The sequence below is a fragment of the Bombina bombina genome, chromosome 1 (genome assembly GCF_027579735.1).
Source record: "Bombina bombina isolate aBomBom1 chromosome 1, aBomBom1.pri, whole genome shotgun sequence".
NCBI lineage: Eukaryota > Metazoa > Chordata > Amphibia > Anura > Bombinatoridae > Bombina > Bombina bombina.
The window spans coordinates 636350235-636377133 of record NC_069499.1 but is presented as its reverse complement, the minus strand read 5'-3'; the positions used below and the strand labels follow the sequence as shown (position 1 = coordinate 636377133).

The 26899-nt window shown below is 36.6% G+C and overlaps 1 protein-coding gene across 9 annotated transcripts in view; it reads right to left on the bottom strand.

Moving 5' to 3' along the window:
- Positions 1 to 26899, bottom strand: part of GDPD2 (glycerophosphodiester phosphodiesterase domain containing 2) — a 223337-nt gene that overhangs the window by 74403 nt on the left and 122035 nt on the right. For all 9 annotated transcript variants that reach the window (XM_053699059.1, XM_053699062.1, XM_053699061.1 and 6 more), the window contains 9 exons: positions 8853 to 8956; positions 7945 to 8038; positions 5999 to 6058; positions 5749 to 5847; positions 5533 to 5626; positions 5211 to 5356; positions 4637 to 4719; positions 4388 to 4538; positions 4084 to 4296 (listed from right to left, as the gene is read on the bottom strand). In XM_053699059.1, coding sequence (XP_053555034.1) covers positions 4084 to 4296; positions 4388 to 4538; positions 4637 to 4719; positions 5211 to 5356; positions 5533 to 5626; positions 5749 to 5847; positions 5999 to 6058; positions 7945 to 8038; positions 8853 to 8956 — 1044 coding nt within the window. The remainder of the gene's footprint in view (positions 1 to 4083; positions 4297 to 4387; positions 4539 to 4636; positions 4720 to 5210; positions 5357 to 5532; positions 5627 to 5748; positions 5848 to 5998; positions 6059 to 7944; positions 8039 to 8852; positions 8957 to 26899) is intronic.

Genomic DNA, 26899 nt, shown 5'->3' with positions numbered 1-26899 from the left:
TTGCGCCAAGAATGACGCAATAAACTTTGGCATTTTGCGCCCTCGCGAGCCTAATTGTGCCCGCAAATTTAAAAGACAGTCAATTTGAAAAAGAGACTATACCCAGGTAAGAAATACATTTTCATAAAAAAGCATTTCCCAGATATGAAACTGACAGTCTGCAAAAAGGAAATATACTGAAAACCAGAATCATGGCAAATATAAGTACAATACATATATTTAGAACTTTATATAAATACATAAAGTGCCAAACCATACCTGAGAGTGTCTTAAGTAATGAAAACATACTTACCAAAAGACACCCATCCACATATAGCAGATAGCCAAACCAGTACTGAAACGGTTATCAGTAGAGGTAATGGAATATGAGAGTATATTGTCGACCTGAAAAGGGAGGTAAGAGATGAATCTCTACGACCGATAACATAGAACCTATGAAATAGATCCCCGTGAGGAAAACCATTGCATTCAAAAGGTTATACTCCCTTCACATCCCTCTGACATTCACTGTACTCTAAGAGGAATCGGGCTTCAAAAATGCTGAGAAGCGCATATCAACGTAGAAATCTTAGCACAAACTTACTTTACCACCTCCATAGGAGGCAAAGTTTGTAAAACTGAATTCTTTGGAGAGATCTTTACATTCTTTGGATGTGGTGAGAGCTCTGAAATATTATGTTTAAACCACTAAAGATTTCAGGAAGACTTCTAGTCTATTTGTTATCTTTTCTGGTTCTAGGAAAGGTCAGAAGGCTTCTGCCATTTCTTTGGCATCGTGGTTAAAGCTTTTGATTCATCAAGCTTATTTGGAGTCGGGTAAAGCCCCGCCTCAGAGAATTACAGCTCATTCTACTAGATCAGTTTCCACTTCTTGGGCTTTTAAGAATGAAGCTTCAGTTGATCAGATTTGCAAAGCAGCAACTTGGTCTTCTTTGCATACATTTACTAAATTCTACCATGTTGATGTGTTTGCTTCTTCGGAAGCAGTTTTTGGTAGGAAAGTTCTTCAGGCAGCTGTTTCAGTTTGATTCTTCTGCTTATGATTTAAGTTTTTATTTTTATTTTTTAAGAATAAACTTATATTTGGGTTGTGGATTTATTTTTTTCAGCGAAATGGCTGTTTTTATTTTGTCCCTCCCTCTCTAGTGACTCTTGCGTGGAGTTCCACATCTTGGGTATTGCTATCCCATACGTCACTAGCTCATGGACTCTTGCCAAATACATGAAAGAAAACATAATTTATGTAAGAACTTACCTGATAAATTAATTTCTTTCATATTGGCAAGAGTCCATGAGGCCCACCCTTTTTTATGGTGGTTATGATTTTTTTGTATAAAGCACAATTATTTCCAAATTCCTTTGTTGATGCTTTTTACTCCTTTCTTTATCACCCCACTTCTTGGCTATTCATTAAACTGAATTGTGGGTGTGGTGAGGGGTGTATTTATAGGCATTTTGAGGTTTGGGAAACTTTGCCCCTCCTGGTAGGATTGTATATCCCATATGTCACTAGCTCATGGACTCTTGCCAATTACATGAAAGAAATGGTCTGGTCATTAAGGGGTTACATTTTAAAATGTAACTTTTTATTTTTCTGTGCAGAAGTCAGTTTGATTAATATGCAAACATTGTAGAACCTCAGTTTAATCCTGCTGAGGTGCCATCTGACCATCAGAAAAATACATTTTAAACTTTGTGTATTTTCTTGGAAATATACTTGAAATAAACAATACGTTATTATACATAAACAAGTCCAGAACGCTGTACTTTTAATAGCGCTGGCTGGACCCGCATTGAGAAGGAAAACACTAAAGACTGTGTTAGATGCTCTGCCTTCCGATATCGGAATTGAGGTGGAGAGCGCAGTCTACAACAGCCTCAACGTAGCGCCGCCCCTCGTGGGCATGATAACACTCCATTTCCCAGCACCATTAAGACCTTGAGATAGAGGATAGTGCAGCCCAAAACGGCACCAAAAGTAGCTCCGCTCATCGTGGGCGTAACAATAAACAATCTCCCGGTCGCCATTAGTATGTATAGATAGGCCCAGGGAGCTAACTGAACCACTTAATTTTGCAACTCTGTTAAGAAATTGGGGACAAATTGTGCTACCGCATGTTAGGTAGCTCTATAGCCCATATGAGAGACCCAAACAACCACCTCCTGAGTCCTTTTTATTTTGTTCACCCAAGTGATTGAGGCCCCCAGAATACAAGCCACATCTAGTGTCCTTAGCCCCAGTGCCATCTAACAATGTGCTGTCACAGGATCCCCTTCCTTTATATGAATAGGAGTTATGTCCCAATAAAGGAGTTATGTCCCAATAAAGTGCTCCACTTCCTCTGAGATCTTCCCAGACCCAGAATAAAAAGTTAGCACTTACCTTTAAAATCTGCCCGACAGCAGGGCAGCTCAGCAGGTTTGTGAGGTCCTCTCAATCACATAGCCCTGTGGAAAAAGGATAAAGCCTGAGTAATCTTGCTTAGGCTATCAGGATTAGGGCATCATGACTGTATGGGAGGCGCAGTGAGAATTATGTCCCACAAGTTACCTTTGCTCTAAAGCCACCAATGCTCTACTGAAGAGACTGATATGGACTATGGCTACACCCTAGAACAAAGCAGCACAATCTTGCACTACTTATATAAATAATAAACTCTTGATTGAAGAATCTTTTCTAACACTTTATTTTACCACTTCCTATCACTAACGTAGGCAAAGAGAATGACTGGAGTGGGAGGGAAGGGAGGAGCTATTTAACAGCTTTGCTGTGGTGCTCTTTGCCGCCTCCTGCTGACCAGGAGGTGAATATCCCATTATTAATTAAGATGATCCGTGGACTCATCGTGTCATAAAAAATAAATATATGAGTATCTTTTGAAAGGGAATCTTCCGTGGATCAAAATGTTATCAAATTGAAGTTCAGATGGAATTCTTAAATTGAGATTTTAGTTGGAATTAGTAGGATAACTGGAGCAGCTCAAAATATTGCGTCCAAGCATGGCCGCCGCCCGGACGTTGCCTTTTTTATTATACATATTCTACAATAAGTCTGTCTGTCCCAAGCATCTGCGGAGCCAACCCTCAACCTGGCACTCCTGTTTAAACAGGAAGGAAGGCAAAGGGCAGCTGTCATCATTCTTATCAGATTCATCTCCTGTTGGAAAGGAATTGTTCTTCTGTTATTTTTATAGGTAGAATGTTAATTTATACATATACTCTGCAATGCTCGAACCGCGCATACTATTACAACACTAAGCCTGTCTTCCAATCCTTTGGATTAAATAAAAACAACTGGCAAATTATACATTTATAGTGACTTGTATTGTAATTTTTTTCTTTTCATTAAATAAACATTAATCTTGGAATTATTGAGCATCATAAAGTAATTAATGATAGGGAATTCTATGTAGAGTGAAGTACATCACTCTCTTTGACAACAGCTGACACTTATTAAATATATGTAATGTTCTGGGGCTCTAGTCAACCCCACAACAGTTATTGGTTAACTCTACATAAAGAGGAGTGAACAAGGATTTTAGTTACACATTAGTCTCCAATGTAGAGAATTTAGTGGTGAGATTACTTAAATGTGAGGATATTTTAATTTACTTTGATGCACTTGTATGGGTTAGTATGGGTTCTTTACAAATTTCTGTGCGTGTCATACTACACTATTAATCTCTTCGCCATTTGCACCTAGTGTATGCACGGAGACAAAACAGCAGGATGAGACAGGTGACAGTATGTGGGAATATGTAACAAATCTGTGTGTAATGAAATAAATGCCTCTATTTGTACATGGGAAGAAAGAGACCACAAGTAGCCATGCTTCACAAGAATGTATATCTGTTTTTGGGGTGAAAGAGAAAAAACCTATGTTTAATGAAAGAGGGCTTGCTGTGAGGGAAGAAGACAACTTCTCATAAGGGGGAAAGGTAAGACAGCTGTATATGAGAGAAGAAAATGCACATATCATTATGAGAAATGATGACATACAGCTAAGTATGAGGGTAATTATTATATATGAAGGCATAGGATATGGCAATATGTGTGTATAGAAAAAGGATAGCATTTACTGACCAGCTCTTGGCGGATAGGTGATTTCAAGATAGTTTCCAGTGTTACATTGAGGTAGGTTTCATTGTACGGATGGCCAGGAGGAGGTGGACGAAGGTCAAATATTATGGAGATGTTAAGAGTTTCAGCTGCAGCTAACAATTCAGACAGGGAGGGGATTTTCCTGCCCTGCTGGGAGAGAAGAGCTTGCGATCCTCCTGTCCTGAATGGGTTCCTCTGTAGGAAACATCAACCAAACAAAGAAGAGAATTAAAAGGGGAACTTGGATGTTGTAACCTAAACTAAACATATATTTAGTGTTTATTACCTGGAGGAACCATTCACCTGCATCCAATTCCCTGAGCTCTGACCATGTGAAGTTACCACTATCTTCTCGCTCTCGGCCTGGGAACACTTGGCCTATATTTGTAGTACGAAGCAGGAAATTATCGTGCATCAGAAAGGGAATTCCATCATGGCTGAGAACACGGGGAGAAAAGAAACAGAGTATTGCTTCTGGATGAGTTGAAAGTATGGTTTTAAAGTTACGCTGAGAACTGTGTGAATGTTTTCTTACCTTACCATGACGTCACTTTCAAACACATCCACATTACTCTCTACCATCTTGTAAAACGACAACATGGTGTTCTCTGGTGCCAGCTGCAAAATATTAGGTCTGAGAATTCACAGCTGATCATTTGTTATGAATAACGAGGGGACATGAAACTCAAGTTTTCTTGATGATTCAGACAGATCATGCACTTTTAAAGGACCTTCTATTTTACTTCTATTATCAAATTTTCTTCATTGTCTTGGTATCTTTTGTTGAAAACCAGTGATGTAAGTTCAGGAGGGTATACACATCTGGAGCACTATATAGCAGCAGTTTTGCAAGAATGTTACTCATTTGTAAGAGCACTAGATGGCAGCACTATTTCCTGCCATGTAGTGCTCTAGGTGCCTACCTAGGTATCTCTTCAACAAAGAATAGCAATGGGAGCAAAGGAAATTTGATAACCTAAGAAAACTTTTTTTAAACTGCATGCTCTGTCTGAATCACAAACAGGGATGTGAAACCCAAAACATTTCTTAAGCTTTTCTTTGTCTCAGTTTATGAAACATTCACACACACAAATGCCTTTTGCACTCACCATAGGGGCTCCCCGGTGTCCAAAGAGTCTGGGTTTTGGAGGGAGCTGTTCTGCCTTCATGATACACGGAGAAGAAATAAAAAGAGGGGACACATACAGAGCACAGAGGACTAGAATATATACTGCCAAGAGTACATTTCTGAATACTGAAAAGGTCAGGGTGCGAGAAAGAGAAAATGAAGATGAAATGAAGAAGGGTCAGGTAGGCAGAAGAAATAAAACAAGAGAGATCAAGAAGTCAGAATTATTTGATTTCACATATTCACCTTTTTATTATATATTCTTATCTATCTTCCCTTTTATTATACTGATATTCTCTTACCTCTGCTATTTGCTCCCCAGTAATATGCAGCTAAAACCCAGGCAAGAATGGAGACCCCAATCACAGCTCCAATGTGCAGGAAGGGTGCAGTGACCTGAAAGGTACAAATCAACCAGTCAAATACCAAAGAAACAAAAAGACCTCTACAGAAGGGAGTAGATTTTCTCCTTTAGAACTGAAAATGATTTAGACTTGCTCCAGTAAATGTCATGGTACCTGCAGAGAGATGGCCACAGCTTCCCACTCTTCCTTCCACTTTACATCTAAAAAAACAACTCCTAGTGAGACTGCCGCAGCGCAAAGGCAAAGAAGAACCTGAGGAGGGGAAAAGGATAACTTAATACAAAACAGAATTACAGAGGCAGAGAGTGAAGAGATCAGTTTGAGGGAGGAGAAACACTAGAGTTATTATAAAGTACAATACAGTGAGAGAAAGATGTAGTAGCAATGAGAGATTAAATCTCACTTTATGGATCCAATGTAACCGAAGGGGTTGAGAACAAAGTACTAGGCACAGAAGGAGAATCTGAAATAAAAAATAAAATCAAAAATAAGTTACAACTGCATATTGACATTGAGCCTCCAGTTCCAATTATCTCCAGTAGATTGCACTATATTACTATTATATATATGTATATATATATATATATATCTCAAATTCCCCCCCCAAAAAGCATGTTCTATCATCAAAATGAAAAAGTTGCACACATCTGGACAGTTTTATTGCCTGAATAAATAAGAAGCAAAGGCTGCTTACAAATTGTAAATTCATACTAACCAGTATCAGTTGTGCACACCTAAATAATAATCAATGTTTTACAGGTACTTCCTACTAATGCTCAATGAGCTGGAGCAGTAAATACCTATCAACCAATGAGCATTAGCAGTAAGTGCCTATCAACCAATGAGCCTGAACAGTAACTGCCTATCAACCAATGAGCAATATTGGAAAATGCCTTTCAACCAGTGGTGAAATTCCGAAATTTTAGCAACAGGTTCTGGTGGAATTCCAAAATTTTTGTAACAGGTTCTTTACCTTCTTTATAATACAAAACTTCTACACTTTCTAAATTTTAGGAACAGGTTCTTAAAGGGACACTGAACCCAATTTTTTTCTTTTGTGATTCAGATAGAGCATGCAATTTTAAGCAACTTTCTAATTTACTCCTATTATCAATTTTTCTTCGTTCTCTTGCTATCTTTATTTGAAAAAGAAGGCATCTAAGCTTTGTTTTTGCTTCAGACCTCTGGACAGCACTTTTTTATTGGTGGATGAATTTATCCACCAATCAGCAAGGACAACCCAGGTTGTTCACCAAAAATAGGCCGGCATATAAACTTACATTCTTGCATTTCAAATAAAGATACCAAGAGAATGAAGAAAATTTGATAATAGGAGTAAATTAGAAAGTTGCTTAAAATGCCATGCTCTATCTGTATCAGAAAAGAAACATTTTGGGTTCAGTGTCCCTTTAAGGACCTGCTGAATCCCACTATTGCAGTTTTAACCAATGAGCATTAGCAGGAATTAGGAATTGTGAACCTGATAAAGCTGTATTAGTTTCAATTTAAATATAAAAAAAAATTACGTCACATTTTTTCATGCAGGATTTTTTTTTTTTTTTTTAACATGATGATGTGCTTATTAATAACATTTTTTGAGTACAGTGACCCTTTCAAAATGACTCCCTGTTTATCATAGCATGAGTAGAATTAACCTGCCTTAGTCAAAATACAAAACTGAACCACCCTTTTTACACATGTCCTAATTGCACCCAATGACATCACACCAGAAAAATAAACACAGACTTTATGTATTACTTTTTGGGGCCCTGTTGGTAACATTTGTAATAGCCCTATGGGGGTCTTAGTTAAAAGGTAAACTTCTGTAACAGCCACTGCAGTGACCAATCAGTGAGACTGATAAATTTAGTTGAACAGAAAACGCTATTTTGATGGGTCCCTGTAACCTTGTAGCTATTTTTGCTCAGATAGCTATAGATATGCCATAATTATACTGCTATAAAGAAACAGTTAAGTCTAGCACTGTGAAAAATAATATAGTAGGAAAAAGGGATATGATATTCCCTGGTGCTAACCCTTGATATAATTACTTAAATAAGGATAGGGGGAAAAGATTGGACAAGAAGGGGTTAATTAGCACTCATTCCTATGATTAATAGTAAGTATGTTGAGACATTAATTATACTGCTTACATGTTATGACCTATTATTTCCTTTGATACGTAACCAGACATTTCCCAAAGGAGGGTATATTTTTAAATCCCACAGAGTAAAAAAATACCATTAGCATATACTGAATGTACACAGCCATGTTGCCAATATTCAGGGCCATGATTTTTCCACCACTCAAATAAACCACAACATTCCACCCAGGTGTTCTGATATTTACCAGTAGCAGGCTGCAATATGTGAGTAACACGGCCGTCACTGTCACCACAACAAGAGACCAGTCAAGCCACCAACCCTGAGAACGGAACATGAACCTGCAGGAATAAAAGCCACATGACTCAGAGCTACAAAGGCACAGAAGTGCACATTTAACTTTCATGAACCCAATGGGAGCATGCACTTCCTAAAGACTTCTTATCATCATCATTTATCTGTATAGAGCTGCTTAATTCTGCAACGATTTTAATGATCTCTTTCCTCTCTTGGTAATCTTTGAAACGTAACTACTTTCTATGAGAGCATATTGAGACAGGCTCAGGAACATGCAAGTTTTGAGCACTATATGTACAACATTGTTACACAAACATTGTTGCAGACATTGCTGCCATATAGAGCTCAAGACACATATACGTCTACCTCAGTATGGTCTTATAGAAAGAAAAAAAAAAGATATCTTTTGTACAAAGGATATCAAGTTTAATAGGTAAAATGATATACTCTGAATGGTGAAAGTTGAATTTTTTTATTGGATTTATGACACTTCAAAGAGACATTGAACCCAATTTTTTTCTTTCATGATTCAGATAGAGCATGCAATTTTCAATAACGTTTTAATTGACTTCATTCTCTTGGTATCTTTTGTTGAAAAGCAGGGAGGTAAGCTCAGGAGTGTGCATGTGTCCGGAGCACTATGTGCCATCTGTTTTGCAAGAATGTTATCCATTTGCAGCACTTTTTCCTACCATGATATCTATTCAATAAAAAATAACGGCAACAAATCAAATTAGATAATAGAAGCAAATTGGACACGGTATGCTCTGTCTGAATCCCAAAAGAAAAATGTTGGGTTTCATAATCATGGAAACAGACACAGAGATAGACAATGGCACACTTGTTAGGGGTACTCACTCATTGAAGTTGTGCATGTCATTGTTCACGATCTGGGTTACGTACAGCCATATCATTGTCCACACGAACACTAAGAAGCAGAACAGGATCCAAATACATTCACACTACAAAAGCATGAAACAAAATCAATGTCACAGATGCTGTATCTAGCTGTCATTGCCAACTAATAAACCATTCAATATAGAACTTTTTATCAGCAACAAAAAAGTGTTAAAAGCAGAGACTAAAACAGTATAAAGCATAAGTTTATCCAATGGAGAAATTTACAATGATCTGGCACAGAATAGAATATTCAGGTTATTCTTTTCTCTTGGTACAAGTTCTCGCCCAGATGTTATTTACTTACAGGTTATAAGTGCTGTCAGTTTTTCCTCTGCCGCTAACCCCCTTAGTACACTCACTAGATACGCCACACTTTCCAAATGGATCCAAGTGCCTATGACTATGGTATGGGGAGTCACATGCTGAACTGGGCACCTTTTGTTAACCTACCCTGTTCCCCTTTCTGAGTTTCACCTTATTTAGTATTTGGTTATTTATCCTGTATTCAGGTTACTTGAATTTGACGGAAGGCTTAGTTTTGTATTTAGACAATTGCTCATTAGATAATTACATACTTCTGCATTTTAAAATATGAGACTGTATAATGCAATGAGCATTTTGATTACTGCATGCTATGCTAGTGGTATACGCATTATTGCCATTTGTGCATTGGATTCTATTAAGTGATCTACGTATCTCACTTGTGATTTGGTAAAATATGAGGAATATCTCTGAATTGTATAACTTTTAATATCTCTTAATAAAAAAGAATTTTTTTAAAAAAAAGATTTTTTTTAAAATGTAATTTTTTCATAAGATTTTTTTTAATTCAATTTATGTTGTATGTTACAATTAAAGGGATATTAAACAGTAAATACACTATACACGTTAGATATAATGTACATATGTTAGATATGATGTATTCGAAGCAAAGATGAGCCTTAGAATAGTATGTAGGTGTATTTTTATAATCATATTAGTTGTTTAAATATTAAAGATATAAGTGTAAAAGTTTAGTTTCTATAAAATAATGGGTAACACCATGATTAAACTTAAGTTTTCCCCCCATATATATCTCTTCTGTTGAGGACAATTAGGGACATATGTAAAACAGGCAATAAAAATAAAATAAAATACAGTGAGGTTGGAAGTTGGAATATATATTTCTAATTGTGATATGCCTGCTATATATAGATATAAATTAAAAATATTTTAATTTTAGAATTATTTTATCATGATATTAGTTTTATGAATTTTATTTCTGCAAAATTATCAATTATAAATATAATAATGGACATCTTAATAATTTAACAGATTATGTTGTTAGATGGTTAACTCGTTTTTGTTTTCTCCCAATATCACAGAATTTTGATGTTATGCAAAATCTTCAGCTCATTTCTCAAACTGTCATTTGCATAATGTCATCAAGTTTATAAAAAAGATTGGTGTTCTACAGATTTGTATTGCAGGGTAGATCTGTGAATTTTGGTAACGGCATTATTGTGTTCTGATATTTATATTCAGCTCATTTTGTTTGTAAACATTTGCATACAATGTAATGTATTAAAATGATTATTTATTTCATGATTTTGAAAGAGCATGCTATTTTAAACAACTTTCCAATTTACTTCTATTATCTAATTTGCTTCATTCTCTTGATATCTTTTGTTGAAAAGCATTTCTAAATAGGCTCAGCAGCTGCTGATTGGTGGCTGCATATAGATGCCTTGTGTGATTGGCTCACCCATGTGCATTGCTATTTCTTTAACAAAGGATATCTAAAGTATGAAGCAAATTAGATTACAGAAGTTAATTGGAATGTTGTTTAAAATTGTATTCTCTATCTGAATCATGAAAGACCATTTGGGTTTCATGTCCCTTTAAGCTGCCAACTAGACATTCCTCATGTAGACCTCTTACACCATTTATTATTATTATTATTGGTTATTTGTAGAGCGCCAACAGATTCCGCATCGCTGACCATGACCTCTACTCTACCTAATGAATCCATCACAACGATCTGGTAATATGTTGATGCTAACAACCCTTAGGTTAGGGGTCTGGACACTCCATAAGTTCATAAATGCATTTGATTTCACACAGTTTATATTGACGGTCTATCTTCATATAACTTTCCTTCTCACCTCTTCCTCAAGTAGGCTGCCATTTTTAGATAAGATCTACATTGGTGTGAACCTTGTCTGTTATTTCATGAGATTTGAACCGGCTCTGTACTTCTCAAAAAGCCATATATTAACATACATAATGTCCACTCTTGCTCTATCTCCACAAGCCATAGAATAGGAACACTGAAGAGTTATAAAGTGAGACATTGTCATTTTATTACAAGGACAGAGACTCCTATTTTGGAATAACTTTTCATTTACTGAACAGACAGTACTTAAAAACACTGGAAATTTGAGTATATACAGTATACAGAAAAATGTCAACCAATAAGATTACAAGCATATGTTATGCAATATGAAAACAGCCAATCAGATAATATCCAAAGGTATAAGTGAACAGAGGAAACACATCTAATTCTCTTTGCTGAACAGATGTTAAGTATTCAAATTTTATTAATGTTTTCCTGTTATTAATAAATTATTCTTATTATTTATTGATATTTAATTTTTGTATTTCTTTCCTCTTGTTTAACAAAACGTTTATATAAGCTGTTTCCAAAATATTTAATTCCACTTTTATTTTAATCTTTCGATTTTGTAGTATCTATTTCCCTTATTTAAACCGTTTCCGTTTTTTATTAAAGAGCTCTTTTCCTAAGTCTTATACTCTGAGCTCGTTGGTTATGTTCTTGCGTCTCCGTTTCAGGGCTACTTCTTTGTCGGCCTTTGTCTCCACCCCTCATAGTGACGCATCATCTTATTCTTTTTTCCCGCCCTCATTTTCACCTCAGTCTCCGTCACGGACATTTTCTCCTCTTCTCCCGGGTTATTATAATAAGCAACATTTGTTGCAATTCGCTGTCATTTATTTATTTTAAACTGTGTCCATTTCATTTTGTTAAATATTAGATAGTTTAGGTTATTCTTTATGTTAGCTTGTCTGTTTCTGTACCTTAGAGTCTCAAGTTCGATTCTGAGGCAATTATATTTTATTCTTTTGAAAAAATATTTTTATTAAAATTATTAATAGCTGTTTAAGATTAACATTTATAAGTTATAGTCCTCATTTTATTATTAAAAAATGTATAAGGAATAGTTTACCTTTATTTAAAGATCTATTTTAACAATGTCTAATGAAAATATCTCAGAGGTTTCTAATAAATCTTTTCAAGAGATTATGTCATCTATGTCCTCTCTCCAGCAGCAGATGCAGTCAGTTATGGCTGCAGTTAATTATTCTTCCAAAATTCCTAGAAAAGCAACTTGTAAAAGGAAACATTTGTGTGTTAATGATGACATTTCCCTTATAATTTCTGCTGAGAGTTTTAATAAAGGTCTGCCTGGTTCAGACAATGAGTCTGCACTCCCCAAAAATTTACAGGATGTTCCCTCTGAGGATTCTGAACCTGGTATAGAAAAAGTTAAGAAACAAAAAATTAAGCGCAATGATGACGTTGACATTGTTTCAACATCTGAGTCGGAAGACTCCAATTATTCTAAAAAGTTTCATGGTATCAAAGATGATGATTCATTGTAAGATGATGTTTCTGACTCATCAGCCTCAAATGGTGATTCTCCCAAATATAAAAAGGTCCAAAAAAAAAAATAAGTCTAAGAAACCCAGATTATTAGATAATGCTGGGGAATCATATCTAGATCCAGATGACATTGAACACCCTAGGTCTTCTAATTGGAGATAATCTAAAAGGGTTTCTAAATTCATAGCTTACTGTCTAAGGAGAAAATTATCTAAGAAATCAAAAAATATTTTAAGGGCAGAATGCCCTAGGCCCGAATTACTAAATTTAGCTCATGCTACTCCTGAGATTGATCTCAATATACTTAAATGTATCGGCACAAAAATGTTTAATATTCGCAAAGGAACTGACAGGTTTTTAAAAGCATGTCAGGATAAGTTGTTGGACACTCTAGGTCCTGAAACTAAATTACTAGAATTGTCTGAGGATGCTATTTCTAAAGAGACTTAAGTTGATCCCAATACTATTAAACAATGGGTTCAACTCCTTGTGTATTTGATTGGTGACTCCCATTCAGCCCTGTCTTCTCAAAGGAGACGAATATTATTGAGGAAACTTGACCCTAAATTAACTGATTTCACACTTACTGAAATGGGTCCAAAGGATATTTATTTGGTGATGCAGGACTTAAAGAACTGTCCAATTATGTTTCTTCTCTCAATTCCCTAAACAAAATAAAATCTCTAACAAAGAAAATCTTTAATCAAAATACTAGAGTTTTTGACAAGCCCAGGAAAAGAAGGGGCCGCTTTTCTGGCCGTTCATCCTACGTATCCAGACCCCTCTACCAGAACAACCCAGTTCCATCCACTGCCTTCCACAACTTCTTCTCAACAAGAGGCAGACAATGGTCATCCAGACCATCTAGAGGAAGATCTTCTAGAAGACCGTATTCAGGTAAATTTGAACATTTGTTATTCCATGCTTTCTTTCCCTCAAGAGATAGGAGGCAGACTTGCCTTATTTATTCACAATTAGGAAAAATATCTCAAGACCCATAGGTACTCCAAGCAGTTTCGGGTCTTCACCTCAACCTCATATCCATTCCATATCAGTCATACCTTCCCAATCCCATAATTTTTTCCCATTCAGACTATCTCCAACTAGATCTAGAAATTACAGAATTAGCCAAAAAACAAGCTATAGAGATGGCTCCTTCAGACAAAGAGTCATACATCAGCAACATGTTCTTAGTAAAAAAGAAAGAGTGATTCTTTTCACCCTGTTATAAACTGAGGGATCTCAATTACTATCTAGAATACAATCATTTTAAGATGGAGGGAATTCATCTCCTCAGAGATTGTCTTCTTCCAAAAGATTGGTTAATTCGTCTAGATCTGAAAGATGCATACCTTTCTATTCCCATTCACCTTTCTTTCAGAAATTATTTAAGATTTCTTTGGAAAAACAACCTTTGGCAATTCACATGCCTTCCTTTTGGACTTTCTTCAGCTCCTTGGGCATTTACAAAGATACTTTGCCCTGTGGTGGCTTGGCTTCGGATGAGGGGTGTTCGTCTAATAATTCATTTACACGATATCCTCATCATGCACCAAGATCGACTTTCCTTAATTTCTCATCTCAGTTTAACGATAGATCTCTTTCAGAATTTAGGTTTTGTAATCAACTTCAACAAATCGGAGATCAATCCTTCCCAATCTCTAAAATTCCTGGGGTTTTTAATAGATTCTCAATTGGCTACTTTGAGTCTTCCTTTGGACGAAGTCAAGAAAATAAAGAAAGAGATTTCATATGTACTCAGGATTCCTCAATTTTCAATTCGGACTTTAGCTCGCATAATTGGTCTTCTGTCATCATCCATCCAAGCTATTTTTCCACTTCACTACAGGGCTCTTGAAAGACTGAAGATTTTTTTTATCTTCGGAAAGATTTTTCCTATTGTCACAAGATTTCTTTGTCAGAGGAAGCAAGAACAGAATTGTTATGGTGGTCAGCAAATTTAGAAGCCTGGAATGGGAGAGCCATTTTTGGGTGTTCTCCTGAGATTATTTTGGAATCAGATGCCAGCAATTCGGGATGGGGAGCCAGATTTGGTCCCCTCATTACTGGAGGCAAATGGACTTCATAAGAAAAGAACCCCCAAACCAATTGTTTAGAACTGTTAGCAGGTTCTTTTGCTGTCAAGAGTTTTGTTCGATCCGACCGTCCTATTTCTGTCCTTCTTAAGATGGACAATATTTCTGCTGTCAAGTACCTCAACCGGGGGTACTACATCAAAAATATTGTTGGACTTATCAGAATTTATCTATTCTTGTTTGGATCACAATATTCACATTAAAGCAGAATATATTCCGACCAGATTGGGGTTCTTGCCATCTTCAAGACGCCAGCGATTGGAAACTGAATTCCAAGATATTTCAGATCTTGTCTTATCACAGAGGTCCCTTTTCCATAGACCTCTTTGCCTCTTGAATCATCAACTGACTCCATTGTCCTCTAGCTTTAACAATGGACGCGTTCTTACAGGAATGGCCAATTCTAGGAGGTTATGCATTCCCTCCTTTTTCAATGATTCCACGAACAATATCCATTGTCAGGAGGAATCTTCTTTCTATTCTTATAATAACTCCCTGGTGGTCAGCCCAGTCTTGGTTCCCAGCTCTTCTAGAGATGTCTTACCTTCCTCCTCTTCTTTTTCTCCAACAAGATCTTCTATTGGACCCAATAGTACAACCTCACAACCTGGTTCTTCTGGGATCCCTTCATTTGATTGCTTGGATGATTTCAGGGGATTCTGGTCGTTCAAGGGTCTATCGGAAGAAGCTAAATCGCTAATCCGAGAATCTTGGGCACCAGGAACCAAGAAGTTATACAAATATGCATGGCTCAAATGGTCTAATTGGTGCGGTAGCAGGGACCTGGATCCCTTTTCAGCCCCTGTAAATGAAGTAAATTATTTGATGTCCTTGTTTAAAGCAGGTTTGGCATACAGGTCTATTAATGTTGCACGATCTTCAATTTCGGCAGGACACTATCCTTTAGCTAATATTCCTATTGGCCAGCTTTCTTCTGTTAAAAAACTTCTTAAAGCAATCAGAGTTAAAAAAAACCTCCGGTTCCTAAACATTCTTATTTTTGGGATGTAGATTTATTAATTAATTTCTTTAATAATTGGCCTTCTAATAAAGACCTCTCTCAAACAGTTAACTTGCAAATTAGCTTCTTTATTATGTTTACTTTCCTGTAAAAGTGTTTCAGATGTTAGAGCAATAGATTACAATTCTAAAATGTGTACTCCTCAAGAGGTAGTTTTTTTTCTCTTTCAAGGAGAACTAAATCTATTTAATCCTCTATTTTGTATCCTTACTTTTTTGACTGCCCTAAATTATGTGTTGTTTCTTGCTTGAAAGAGTAACGCCTAGATTTAGAGTTCTGTGTTAGCCGTCCAAACCAGCGTTAGGGGCTCCTAACACTGGTTTTGGCCGCCCGCTGGTATTTAGAGTCTTGTAGGTAAGGGTCTAACGCTCACTTTCCAGCCGCGACTTTTCCATACCGCAGATCCCCTTACGTCAATTGCGTATCCTATCTTTTCAATGGGATCTTTCTAACGCTGGTATTTAGAGTCTTGGCTGAAGTAAGCGTTAGAACTCTAACGACAAGACTCCAGCCGCAGAAAAAAGTCAGGAGTTAAGAGCTTTATGGGCTAACGCCGGTTCACTACTGTGCTCTAAAGTACACTAACACCCATAAACTACCTATGTACCCCTGAACCGAGGTCCCCCACATCGCCGCCACTATAATAAAAATTTTTAACCCCTAATCTGCCGACCGCACACCGCCGCAACCTACGTTATACCTATGTACCCCTAATCTACTGCCCCTAACATCGCCGACCCCTATATTATATTTATTACCTCCTAATCTGCCCCCCCCCGTCGCCGCTACCTACCTACACTTATTAACCCCTAATCTGCCGACCGGACCTCGCCGCCACTATAATAAATGTATTAACCCCTAAACCGCCTCACTCCCGCCTCAAAAACCCTATAATAAATATTAACCCCTAATCTGCCCTCCCTAACATCGCCGACACCCAACTTCAAGTATTAACCCCTAATCTGCCGACCGGACCTCGCCGCTACTCTAATAAATGTATTAACCCCTAAAGCTAAGTCTAACCCTAACACCCCCCTAAGTTAAATATAATTTTTATCTAACGAAATAAAATAAATCTTATTAAATAAATTAATCCTATTTAAAGCTAAATACTTACCTGTAAAATAAACCCTAATATAGCTACAATATAAATAATAATTATATTGTAGCTATTTTAAAATTTATATTTATTTTACAGGCAACTTTGTATTTATTTTAACTAGGTACAATAGCTATTAAATAGTTAATAACTATTTAATAGCTACCTAGTTAAAATAATTACAAAAAATTACCTGTAAAATAAATCCTAACCTAAGTTACAATTAAACCTAACACTACACTATCAATAAATTAATTAACTAAACTATCTACAATTATCTACAATTAAATCAACTAAACTAAATTACAAAAAAAAAAAAAAAAATTACAAAAAATAAAAAAAGATTACAAGAATTTTAAACTAATTACACCTACTCTAAGCCCCCTAAATAATAAAGCCCCCCAAAATAAAAAAAATGCCCTACCCTAATCTAAAATAAAAATTTAACAGCTCTTTTACCTTACCAGCCCTTAAAAGGGCCTTTTGCGGGGCATGCCCCAAAGAAAACAGCTCTTTTGCATTTAAATAAACATACAATACCCCCCCCCCAACATTACAACCCACCACCCACATACCCCTAATCTAACCCAAACACCCCTTAAAAAACCTAACACTAAGCCCCTGAAGATCTTCCTACCTTATCTTCACCACGCCGGGTATCACCGATCCGTCCAGAAGAGGGTCCGAAGTCTTCATCCTATCCGGCAAGAAGAGGACATCCGGACCGGTAGACATGTTCATCCATCCGGCGCGGAGCGAGACCATCTTGAAGCAGCCGACGAGGATCCATCCTCTTCTTCCGGCGACTCCCGACGAATGAAGGTTCCTTTAAGCGACATCATCCAAGATGGCGTCCCTCGAATTCCGATTGGCTGATAGGATTCTATCAGCCAATCGGAATTAAGGTAGGAAAAATCTGATTGGCTGATTGAATCAGCCAATCAGATTCCAGTTCAATCCGATTGGCTGATTGGATCAGCCAATCAGATTGAGCTCGCATTCTATTGGCTGATCGGAACAGTCGCCGGAAGAAGAGGATGGATCCGCGTCGGCTGCTTCAAGATGGATGAAGATAGAAGACGCCGCCTGGATGAACATGTCTACCGGTCCGGATGTCCTCTTCTTGCCGGATAGGATGAAGACTTCGGACCCTCTTCTGGACCTCTTCTTGCCGGATAGGATGAAGACTTCGGATCCTCTTCTGGACGGATCAGTGATACCCGGAGTGGTGTAGTGTTAGGTTTTTTAAGGGGTGTTTGGGTTAGATTAGGGGTTTGTGGGTTGTAATGTTGGGGGAGTATTGTATGTTTATTTAAATGCAAAATAGCTGTTTTCTTTGGGGCATGCCCCGCAAAATGCCCTTTTAAGGGCTGGTAAGGTAAAAGAGCTGTTAAATTTTTATTTTAGAATAGGGTAGGGCATTTTTTTATTTTGGGGGCTTTGTTATTTTTTTAGGGGGCTTAGAGTAGGTGTAATTAGTTTAAAATTCTTGTAATCTTTTTTTATTTTTTGTAATTTAGTGTTTGTTTTTGTAATTTAGTTTAGTTGATATAATTGTAGATAGTTTAGTTAATTAATTTATTGATAGTGTAGTGTTAGGTTTAATTGTAACTTAGGTTAGGATTTATTTTACAGGTAATTTTTTAATTATTTTAACTAGGTAGCTATTAAATAGTTATTAACTATTTAATAGCTATTGTACCTAGTTAAAATAAATACAAAGTTGCCTGTAAAATAAATATAAATCCTAAAATAGCTACAATATAATTATTATTTATATTGTAGCTATATTAGGGTTTATTTTACAGGTAAGTATTTAGCTTTAAATAGGATTAATTTATTTAATAAGATTTATTTTATTTTGTTAGATAAAAATTATATTTAACTTAGGGGGGTGTTAGTGTTAGGGTTAGACTTAGCTTTAGGGGTTAATACATTTATTAGAGTAGCGGCGAGCTCCGGTCGGCAGATTAGGGGTTAATACTTGAAGTTAGGTGTCGGCGATGTTAGGGAGGGCAGATTAGGGGTTAATACTATTTATTATAGGGTTTTTGAGGCAGGAGTGAGGCGGTTTAGGGGTTAATACATTTATTATAGTGGCGGCGAGGTCCGGTCGGCAGATTAGGGGTTAATAAGTGTAGGTAGGTAGCGGCAACGGGGGGGGGGCAGATTAGGGGGTAATAAATATAATATAGGGGTCGGCGGTGTTAGGGGCAGCAGATTAGGGGTACATAGGGATAATGTAGGTTGCGGCGGTGTACGGATCGGCAGATTAGGGGTTAATAATAAAATGCAGGGGTCAGCGATAGCGGGGGCGGCAGATTAGGGGTTAATAAGTGTAAGATTAGGGGTGTTTAGACTCAGGATTCATGTTAGGGTGTTAGGTGCAGACTTAGGAAGTGTTTCCCCATAGGAAACAATGGGGCTGCGTTAGGAGCTGAACGCTGCTTTTTTGCAGCTCAAACTGCCCCACTGTTTTCTATGGGGATATCGTGCACGAGCACGTTTTTTAAGCTGGCCGCGTACGTAAGCAACGCTGGTATTTAGAGTTGCAGTGGCAGTAAATATGCATGTACGCTCCCTTTTTGGAGCCTAACGCAGCCCTTCAGAGAACTCAAAATACCAGCATTGTTTAAAAGGTGCGGGGGAAAAAAGACACGCGTAGCTGACGCACCCCTTATAACGCAAAACTCTAAATCTAGGTGTACGAGTCTAAAACTTTACCTTTCAGATTATCATCTTCTTCCTGTCAACTGCTTATTTCTTTTGTTTCTCCTCATCTGCCTGTTTCAACTACTACAATAAGTAGGTGGGTTAAGAGGATTATGTCTCTAGCTGGTGTGGAAGATAAGTTTTCAGCTCATTCAGTTAGGGGAGCTTTGGCTTCAAAATCCTTTATTAAATCTGCTTCATTACAAGAAATCCTTAATGCAGACTCTGATTCTGTATTTCTTCAGTTTTATTTTAAACCTATAACTTCGATTTCACACCATCTTTTGTTATGATCAATTTTGCTTTAAACTTGCAAAATAGGAGTCTATGTCCTTGTAATAAAATGACGATTATCCTAACATAGTGACGGAATAATCTAGATTTTATTAAAGAGACAGAGACGAGTATTTTCCCTCCCTTATTTGCTATGTATTTTAGCCAATTTACTTACTTATTAATCCCTCCCAGTTATTTGAGGTTTCTTTTATATATTTTGTTATTATTTTACATTTTCTCTTTTTCAGCCCAGAACCCTGCAAATTCAGGATTCCAACTGTGATCAAGCATTAGTATCATATACTTCATCAAGGAATTCTTCTCTCCATCAAGATGTCCTCTCCTATTCAAGATTTTTCATCACGTTTCTGGAGACAATTGCTTTCAATCAAGTTTCCTGTTTTCTTCACAATTCTGTTTTGCATATTTGATTGGGTTTCAGAATTTTGTTTCATATTTGTTTCTATTTTCTTTATGTTATTAGCAGCAACGTTCAAAGAGGATTAGATGTTATTCCTCTGTCCACTTATACCTTTGGATATTATCTGATTGGCTGTTTTCATATTGCATAACATATACTTGTAATCTTATTGGTTGAAATTTTTCTGTATACTTTATTCAAATTTCCAGTGCTTTTAAGTGCTGTCTGTTCAGTAAATGAAAAGTTATTGCAAAATACTCGTCTCTGTCTCTTTAATAAAATCTAGATTATTCCAGCTCTGGAACTGAACGACCGCACATCACAGCAGCTTCAGCTATATTATATAGAATAAAAGTTTTATGGCCGTTCAGATTTACTGAACTTTGTCAGCATCGATGATCCAGAGGCTCTGGAGACCTAAATACCAGATTTAAAAGAGCAGAATAAGGTCCAGCGATACTACACGACTTTCTTCTAGACCGTGGGCTTTAGGCTGCTGCATATTCCCTCCCAGGCAACTGGGTTAACGACTAATTCAACTTGATAATATCTACCAAATGGATATGGATGCAGTATTGCAAAAGTTTGAGGATGACATCTGCTAGATCTTAGAGAATCACTTTGTAGGTCTGAACTTTCTAATAGTGCCACTCCTTAGAAATGTCTCCACCTCACATGGCCTTCAAGATGGTGGCGAAGACCCAGAGACCATTAACATCCAGGCAGAACCCTTGGTAATGCCTACAGGACTCTAAAGTCAAGTCACTAGCCGATATACTGAAGAGTTGACTGAAACAATAGAATGGCATGAACAACGATTTCAAGCTGAGACAGAACCGCAATCTACATATGTGACAGAAATGGTTGTACCTCTAATGGCGGTCGCCTCTCAGATGCTAACTGATCCTTCATCTATTCTGATCATGGGTTTACCGGTGGTATAGAAGGTACAGTACAACCTGACCAATACTCACCCACCAAAAGAATGTACACCCGATCATGATCCAAATGGCAGGCGACTGCAAAGCAAGCTAACAATTCCGGACTGTAAATACATGGAGACAGGTCTGGAGGCAGACAGAATTATGGAAAAAGATGCTTACGCAGATGGTCCCAAAGAAGCGTCTACACTCGTGCCGACCCACATGGCTGATATGTGCTTTTTACTCCAATTCTGGGTAGAACATTATTACCCGGTAGACCTAGGTCACAAAAGCTATGTGTGGAGTCTACACATATGGTTCTCCATGTCCCCACATCAAACGCAGCTACTGGAGACCTGGGAATCGTATGCTATGGGCATAGGCTGAAGAATTTGCTGCATTGCTACTGAAAACAGCCTTTAATTACTTATAGGGAGTATATTATGGGACTTCACTGTTTACATTTAAAGGAAAGAAGAGATTTCACAAAGGGGACTCTGGACATATCTATGTTATATACTATTATACTTTGTGCCCAGTTGTTAGGTAATATCCTCATTGGCTAATGGAACATTTTATTATTTTTCAGCATGTACCCCATATAGAGCTAGATATCAGACTGTAGTGGCAAGTTTACTTTGATAATATTCTTGTTTACCACATATCATCTAGATAAGGTTAACTGAAAGCAATCACATATATTGGGGGGACACTCTCACTCTTATCATGTCATTTGTTTTAATTAAGAGTCTACAGCCCTTAGTTATTTTTTGTTTATCCATAGCTCATACTATACTAAAATATTACTTGTAATGTACACCTTAGACTCCTTATTAGTGTAAAAACATACTAGCAGGGAATATACTGTAAAAATCATTTGCCACTTAAAATTTTCATTTATTTTACATTCCATTAAGGGGAGATCTGGAAATCTGTTATGCTATTATATTTTTGACCCAGATATTGGTTGTCTCCATTAGTAATGGACGATTTTATCTTTATTCATTCTGTATCCCATATAAAGTTTGCTGAGTATAGTGTATATCTTTCTTTTTATATAGCTGCCCAGGCTGATTGTTTTAGAGCTGCATAAGAGGGCAAGCTAAACTATATATAACGGTTTCTCACGGATCTATTTGACCCCCTACTGAACTTTAGAGGCCAATAGTTTTTTTATTTAATAGCTTATTAGTTTTATTGGTAATAAGGTAAGGCTGTAGATCTCTAATCCTGGTGCTTTAATATGTATCTCACAATAGAGCCCTATTTCCCTGAAATGAAGACTTCTCTTCTAAGAAAGTGCATCTAATCTTATATATGTGGGCTGGTAATTTAAAGACCTTACAATATTGTTTAGTTGATACAATAACAAAGCAATTACCTTATTGTACACCAGGATTCTGATTGCTCTGTACATTCATATCCCACTATTTATCTTAAGACTCCTGTATCATTTGATATGATTAAATTACTTGTTTAACTTCATCTAGGTAGCTCTTCACTATTATAGCTGCTGGCTCGGCACGAATGTAATAGAAGTTTCTCTTTTTCCACATTCTGAATATATCCTCCCTGGCCCACTAGATGGCAGCATAGACGCATTAGAATACTTACTTATGATTAAGATACTTGCTAGGGTTCTGCTTTCTACTCTAAATGCGGAGTACCAACAAACAGAAGGTAGAAATATCTGACAGTGTGCATTACTTCCATCTAATGTATAGCATATCAGACAGGTTGATACCCTGGAAATGAAGATTTGTCCTACTCTAAATTATGTTTATATGTTCTTCATATTAAGGCACTTAGCCTATAACTTTATGTCATAGAGGTATGTAGGTATTGAACTGGTCCACAGAAACAATTGTAGCGACTAACCTTAGTGAAACTATGATATATGTTACACAAGATTCCATATGCTCTATTCAAGATCCTATTATTGTAAGGGGACCTGAGATAAGCTTAGCCCGGTGTGGGAGAGTTTTTCCCATACTCACAATATATGTTGTATCATTGTATGCCATTTTTATTATTTCCTATGCGATGCTTTGGTTTAAAAGGGTCTCATATCATGGTTTGTACCATAAACTTGTTAACAAACTAATGTACATATCTTCTCATACAGTTAGGGGGAGACTTTTGATGTATTGCAATATCTTTACACCCTACTATTTCCTTCCTTTCTGCATATGACGGTGTGTTTCCTCTTTCTCCCCCAGCCAGCGGGGGGGAATGGGGATTTATAGAATCTAGCCGAAACAACCTTTAGTTATCACTGCCTATCTATAGGGTAATTGAATTGTACCAAACACCCTAAATGTGTGGCTTTTCGCAGTGAGAAATATAGCCCTGATTTATTCTATTTGCAATCAGATGCATCTACCAGGCTTAGAATTACTCCTTGACCACTTGTGACATGTTGGAAAATACTTTTGTACATCCCTTAAGGCCCCTGTAAGTGTACCTTAAAATATAGAAGTCTCCTACGGAAGCAGTTTTCACTAACTCTGGGGTACTTCTACAAATTGTGCTCCCCTCTAGATAATCCTCTGCAGATGATAAATATAGATTCAAATATAACACACTAGCCCCATGTTCAGATATTTTACTCATTATGGTTAGCCTAAGCTACTATATTGTCTTACCTCTGTTCATTCCATACTATTCATACGATGTTTAACCGTTGATCTCTATTTCATGATGCATACTTAATATTAAATAAGATGTCCGCTCCCCCCAAATACACTAACGTGGGCCTCTGCTGGGCTTCACCCATATTAGAATCTAAATGTCGGGGGTACTGTTATCTATCTACTCTAAAGCGGTGTTTACCCGCTGTTATGTTTTGATAATGTATAATTTATGTGGTTATAATTTTAAGAATGATATTGTTTCCTAGATCAATTGGTTCATGAGTAACCATCGAACTGACCACTGTTTATTGCTATCCTGAAAACTTTAAAACGAGATTCTCAAGTTATTGTTAGCTAAGCATTATACAATTGTCCCATGTTGATATATGGGATGTAATGGTTTATTGTGCATTCACTAATTGGAGACATTTCTTGTTCATGTATAATAATTACTATGCTATCTGTTGATGTTTAACTATCCCAAATCTCAATAAAAGATTTATAAAAAAAAAAAAAAATCTAGATTATTCCGTCGCTATGTTAGGATAATCACCATTGTTTTTGCCTTTTGAATTCTAAAAAGGTACATGGATGTCAAAATTAAACATTCATTGTTTAGATTTATACAATTTAAAAAATCCGGTTTACTTTTATTATTAAAAATCTACCTCTTTCCCTTGGTATCCTTTATTGTGGAAAGGTAGCTCCTTTTCATGAGATTGAAGATGGTGTAGAAGTGTGCACTTGAGCTCTGTACGTATAATGTGTTAGAAAGATCGATGCAAGATCACATGTCTGAATAAAAAGTTCTTAAAAGGGACAGCCCAGCCAATATTACAATTTACACGGGTGCATTTATGTTTTGAACATAAGCATTTTTGCAATACACCGATAATTAGCAAAATGCTTCTAGTAAAAGCTACAGCCGTTTCAAGAGTGTACCTTAAGTATGTTCTGTGCACAAGCATTTTAAACACTGCACTTGCTCACAAAGCCTGTGGTGCTTGTATTATCTGGTAATGACTTCATTTGCATCATTGCTGACATGATACAAGCCCCACTGACTCTGAGCAGCTGCAGTATTTAAAATGCTTGTGCACTGAGAATATGTAGCTATGCTTCACATGCACAGAAAAATGCTAACAAATTGTAAGAGGAGTGTTTTTGCCAATATATGTTTATTATAAATATGTTACTATTTAAATATGTCATTTATCTTTGTGCATCTCAATAGTGACCGGAATGTCCCTTTTTATGTTCTCAATTGTCTGTTTTACGCTTCTATTGTCTTATGGTTTTTAGCTAAAGAATAGTAATACTCATCTATAGCACAGAAAAATGCTAACAAATTGTAAGAGGAGTGTTTTTGCCAATATATGTTTATTATAAATATGTTACTATTTAAATATGTCATTTATCTTTGTGCATCTCAATAGTGACCGGAATGTCCCTTTTTATGTTCTCAATTGTCTGTTTTACGCTTCTATTGTCTTATGGTTTTTAGCTAAAGAATAGTAATACTCATCTATAGTAATTATACATTGCACTCATTTGTATCATATTACTAGAACATTCAGCATTACATTTTCCATCTATTCTTGCTATTCATTTATCTTCATTTTAAAAAAGTTTGCTTGATATGAACTGGTTTGAGCCTAAATGACCTTGAGCATGGTCAGGGGTTGTATAAATTGAGGACCAAGAGTGACTTCTTTATTTTCATATACCTTCTGATATTTGTTTTTTTTTTCTGCATTAAATGGCAGGTCCATGACTAGTCTAGTGTGAGTTAGACAGTTTATTTTCTCAATGTAAGGTATGATATTTCATTGTTACTACAGAGGGGGTATACCTCTTGTTGATTTGCTATGCATTTAAAAAAAAAAATGTAATTTAAAGTGACAGTCTAGGCCAAAATAAACTTTCATGATTCAGATAGAGCATGTAATTTTAAAAAAATTTCCAATTTACTTTTATCACCAATTTTGCTTTGTTCTCTTGGTATTCTTAGTTGAAAGCTTAACCTAGGAGGTTCATAAGCTAATTTCTTAGACCTTTAAGGCCACCTCTTTTCAGAATGCATTTTAACAGTTTTTCACCACTAGAGGGTGTTAGTTCATGTATTTCATATAGATAACACTGTGCTTGTGCACGTGAAGTTATCTGGGAGCAAGCACTGACTGGCTAAACTGCAAGTCTGTCAAAAGAACTGAAATAAAGGGGCAGTTTGCAGAGACTTAGATAAAAGATAATCAGAGGTTAAAAGTATATTGATATAACTGTGTTGGTTAGGCAAAAATGGGGAATGGGTAATAAAGGGATGATCTATCTTTTAAACAATAAAAATTCTGGTGTAGACTGTCCCTTTAATAATATAATAATACAAATCCTGAGACACAGGTTCTCAAGATATAAAAACAAGACAGCACAGGATTGAGTGCCAGTATTATTACATCTGGAACAGGGTTTATAAGATGTATTTAGATAATCATGGAGTAAGTCCGAACATCTTGCACTCCTACAAGATAAATGAAGACATTTGCAAATACAAGGATGTGCAGATAGTGTGCCAACATGGATTTTCTTGAATAGTTGCTGGTGAAAGCTTGGCAGTATAAACAGCATGCTCCTCTACGTCTTATACAGTTCTACAATTTACAGTATTAGCTCCAGTGAAACTCACAAATGGCAAAGATCCATCAATGATAATAACTCAAAAGTAATCTGTGATATTCACTTATCAAAATATTTTTATGGTTTGGGGTCAGCAGAAAGCCATATAGGGCAGTACAACCGCTGAATGGCTAGATTGTTGATTAAACAGAGAATGTTGATATTTTAATATGTTAATTGATCCCTTGACCACTTCATGACATTAGGACGTTCCATGCAGTTAAGGCATGGAACGTCCTACCTTTTTTGGTGTCCTGTAGCCTTCCTCCTTTTAACCAAATGCAAATTGAATGGGGGGGGGGGGCATGCCTAAACGCGTAGGAAGTCCCCCATGATCCAATCCCAGCCTTGAAATCATGTGATGGCATCGATGATCCAGTGATTTCATTTTTGATGTTTTGCCATTATATACATGGATTAAGCAAAAAGGTACAATATACAATACTATGTGAATACAGAAGATCCGTACAATTAAGTTATCATTAAA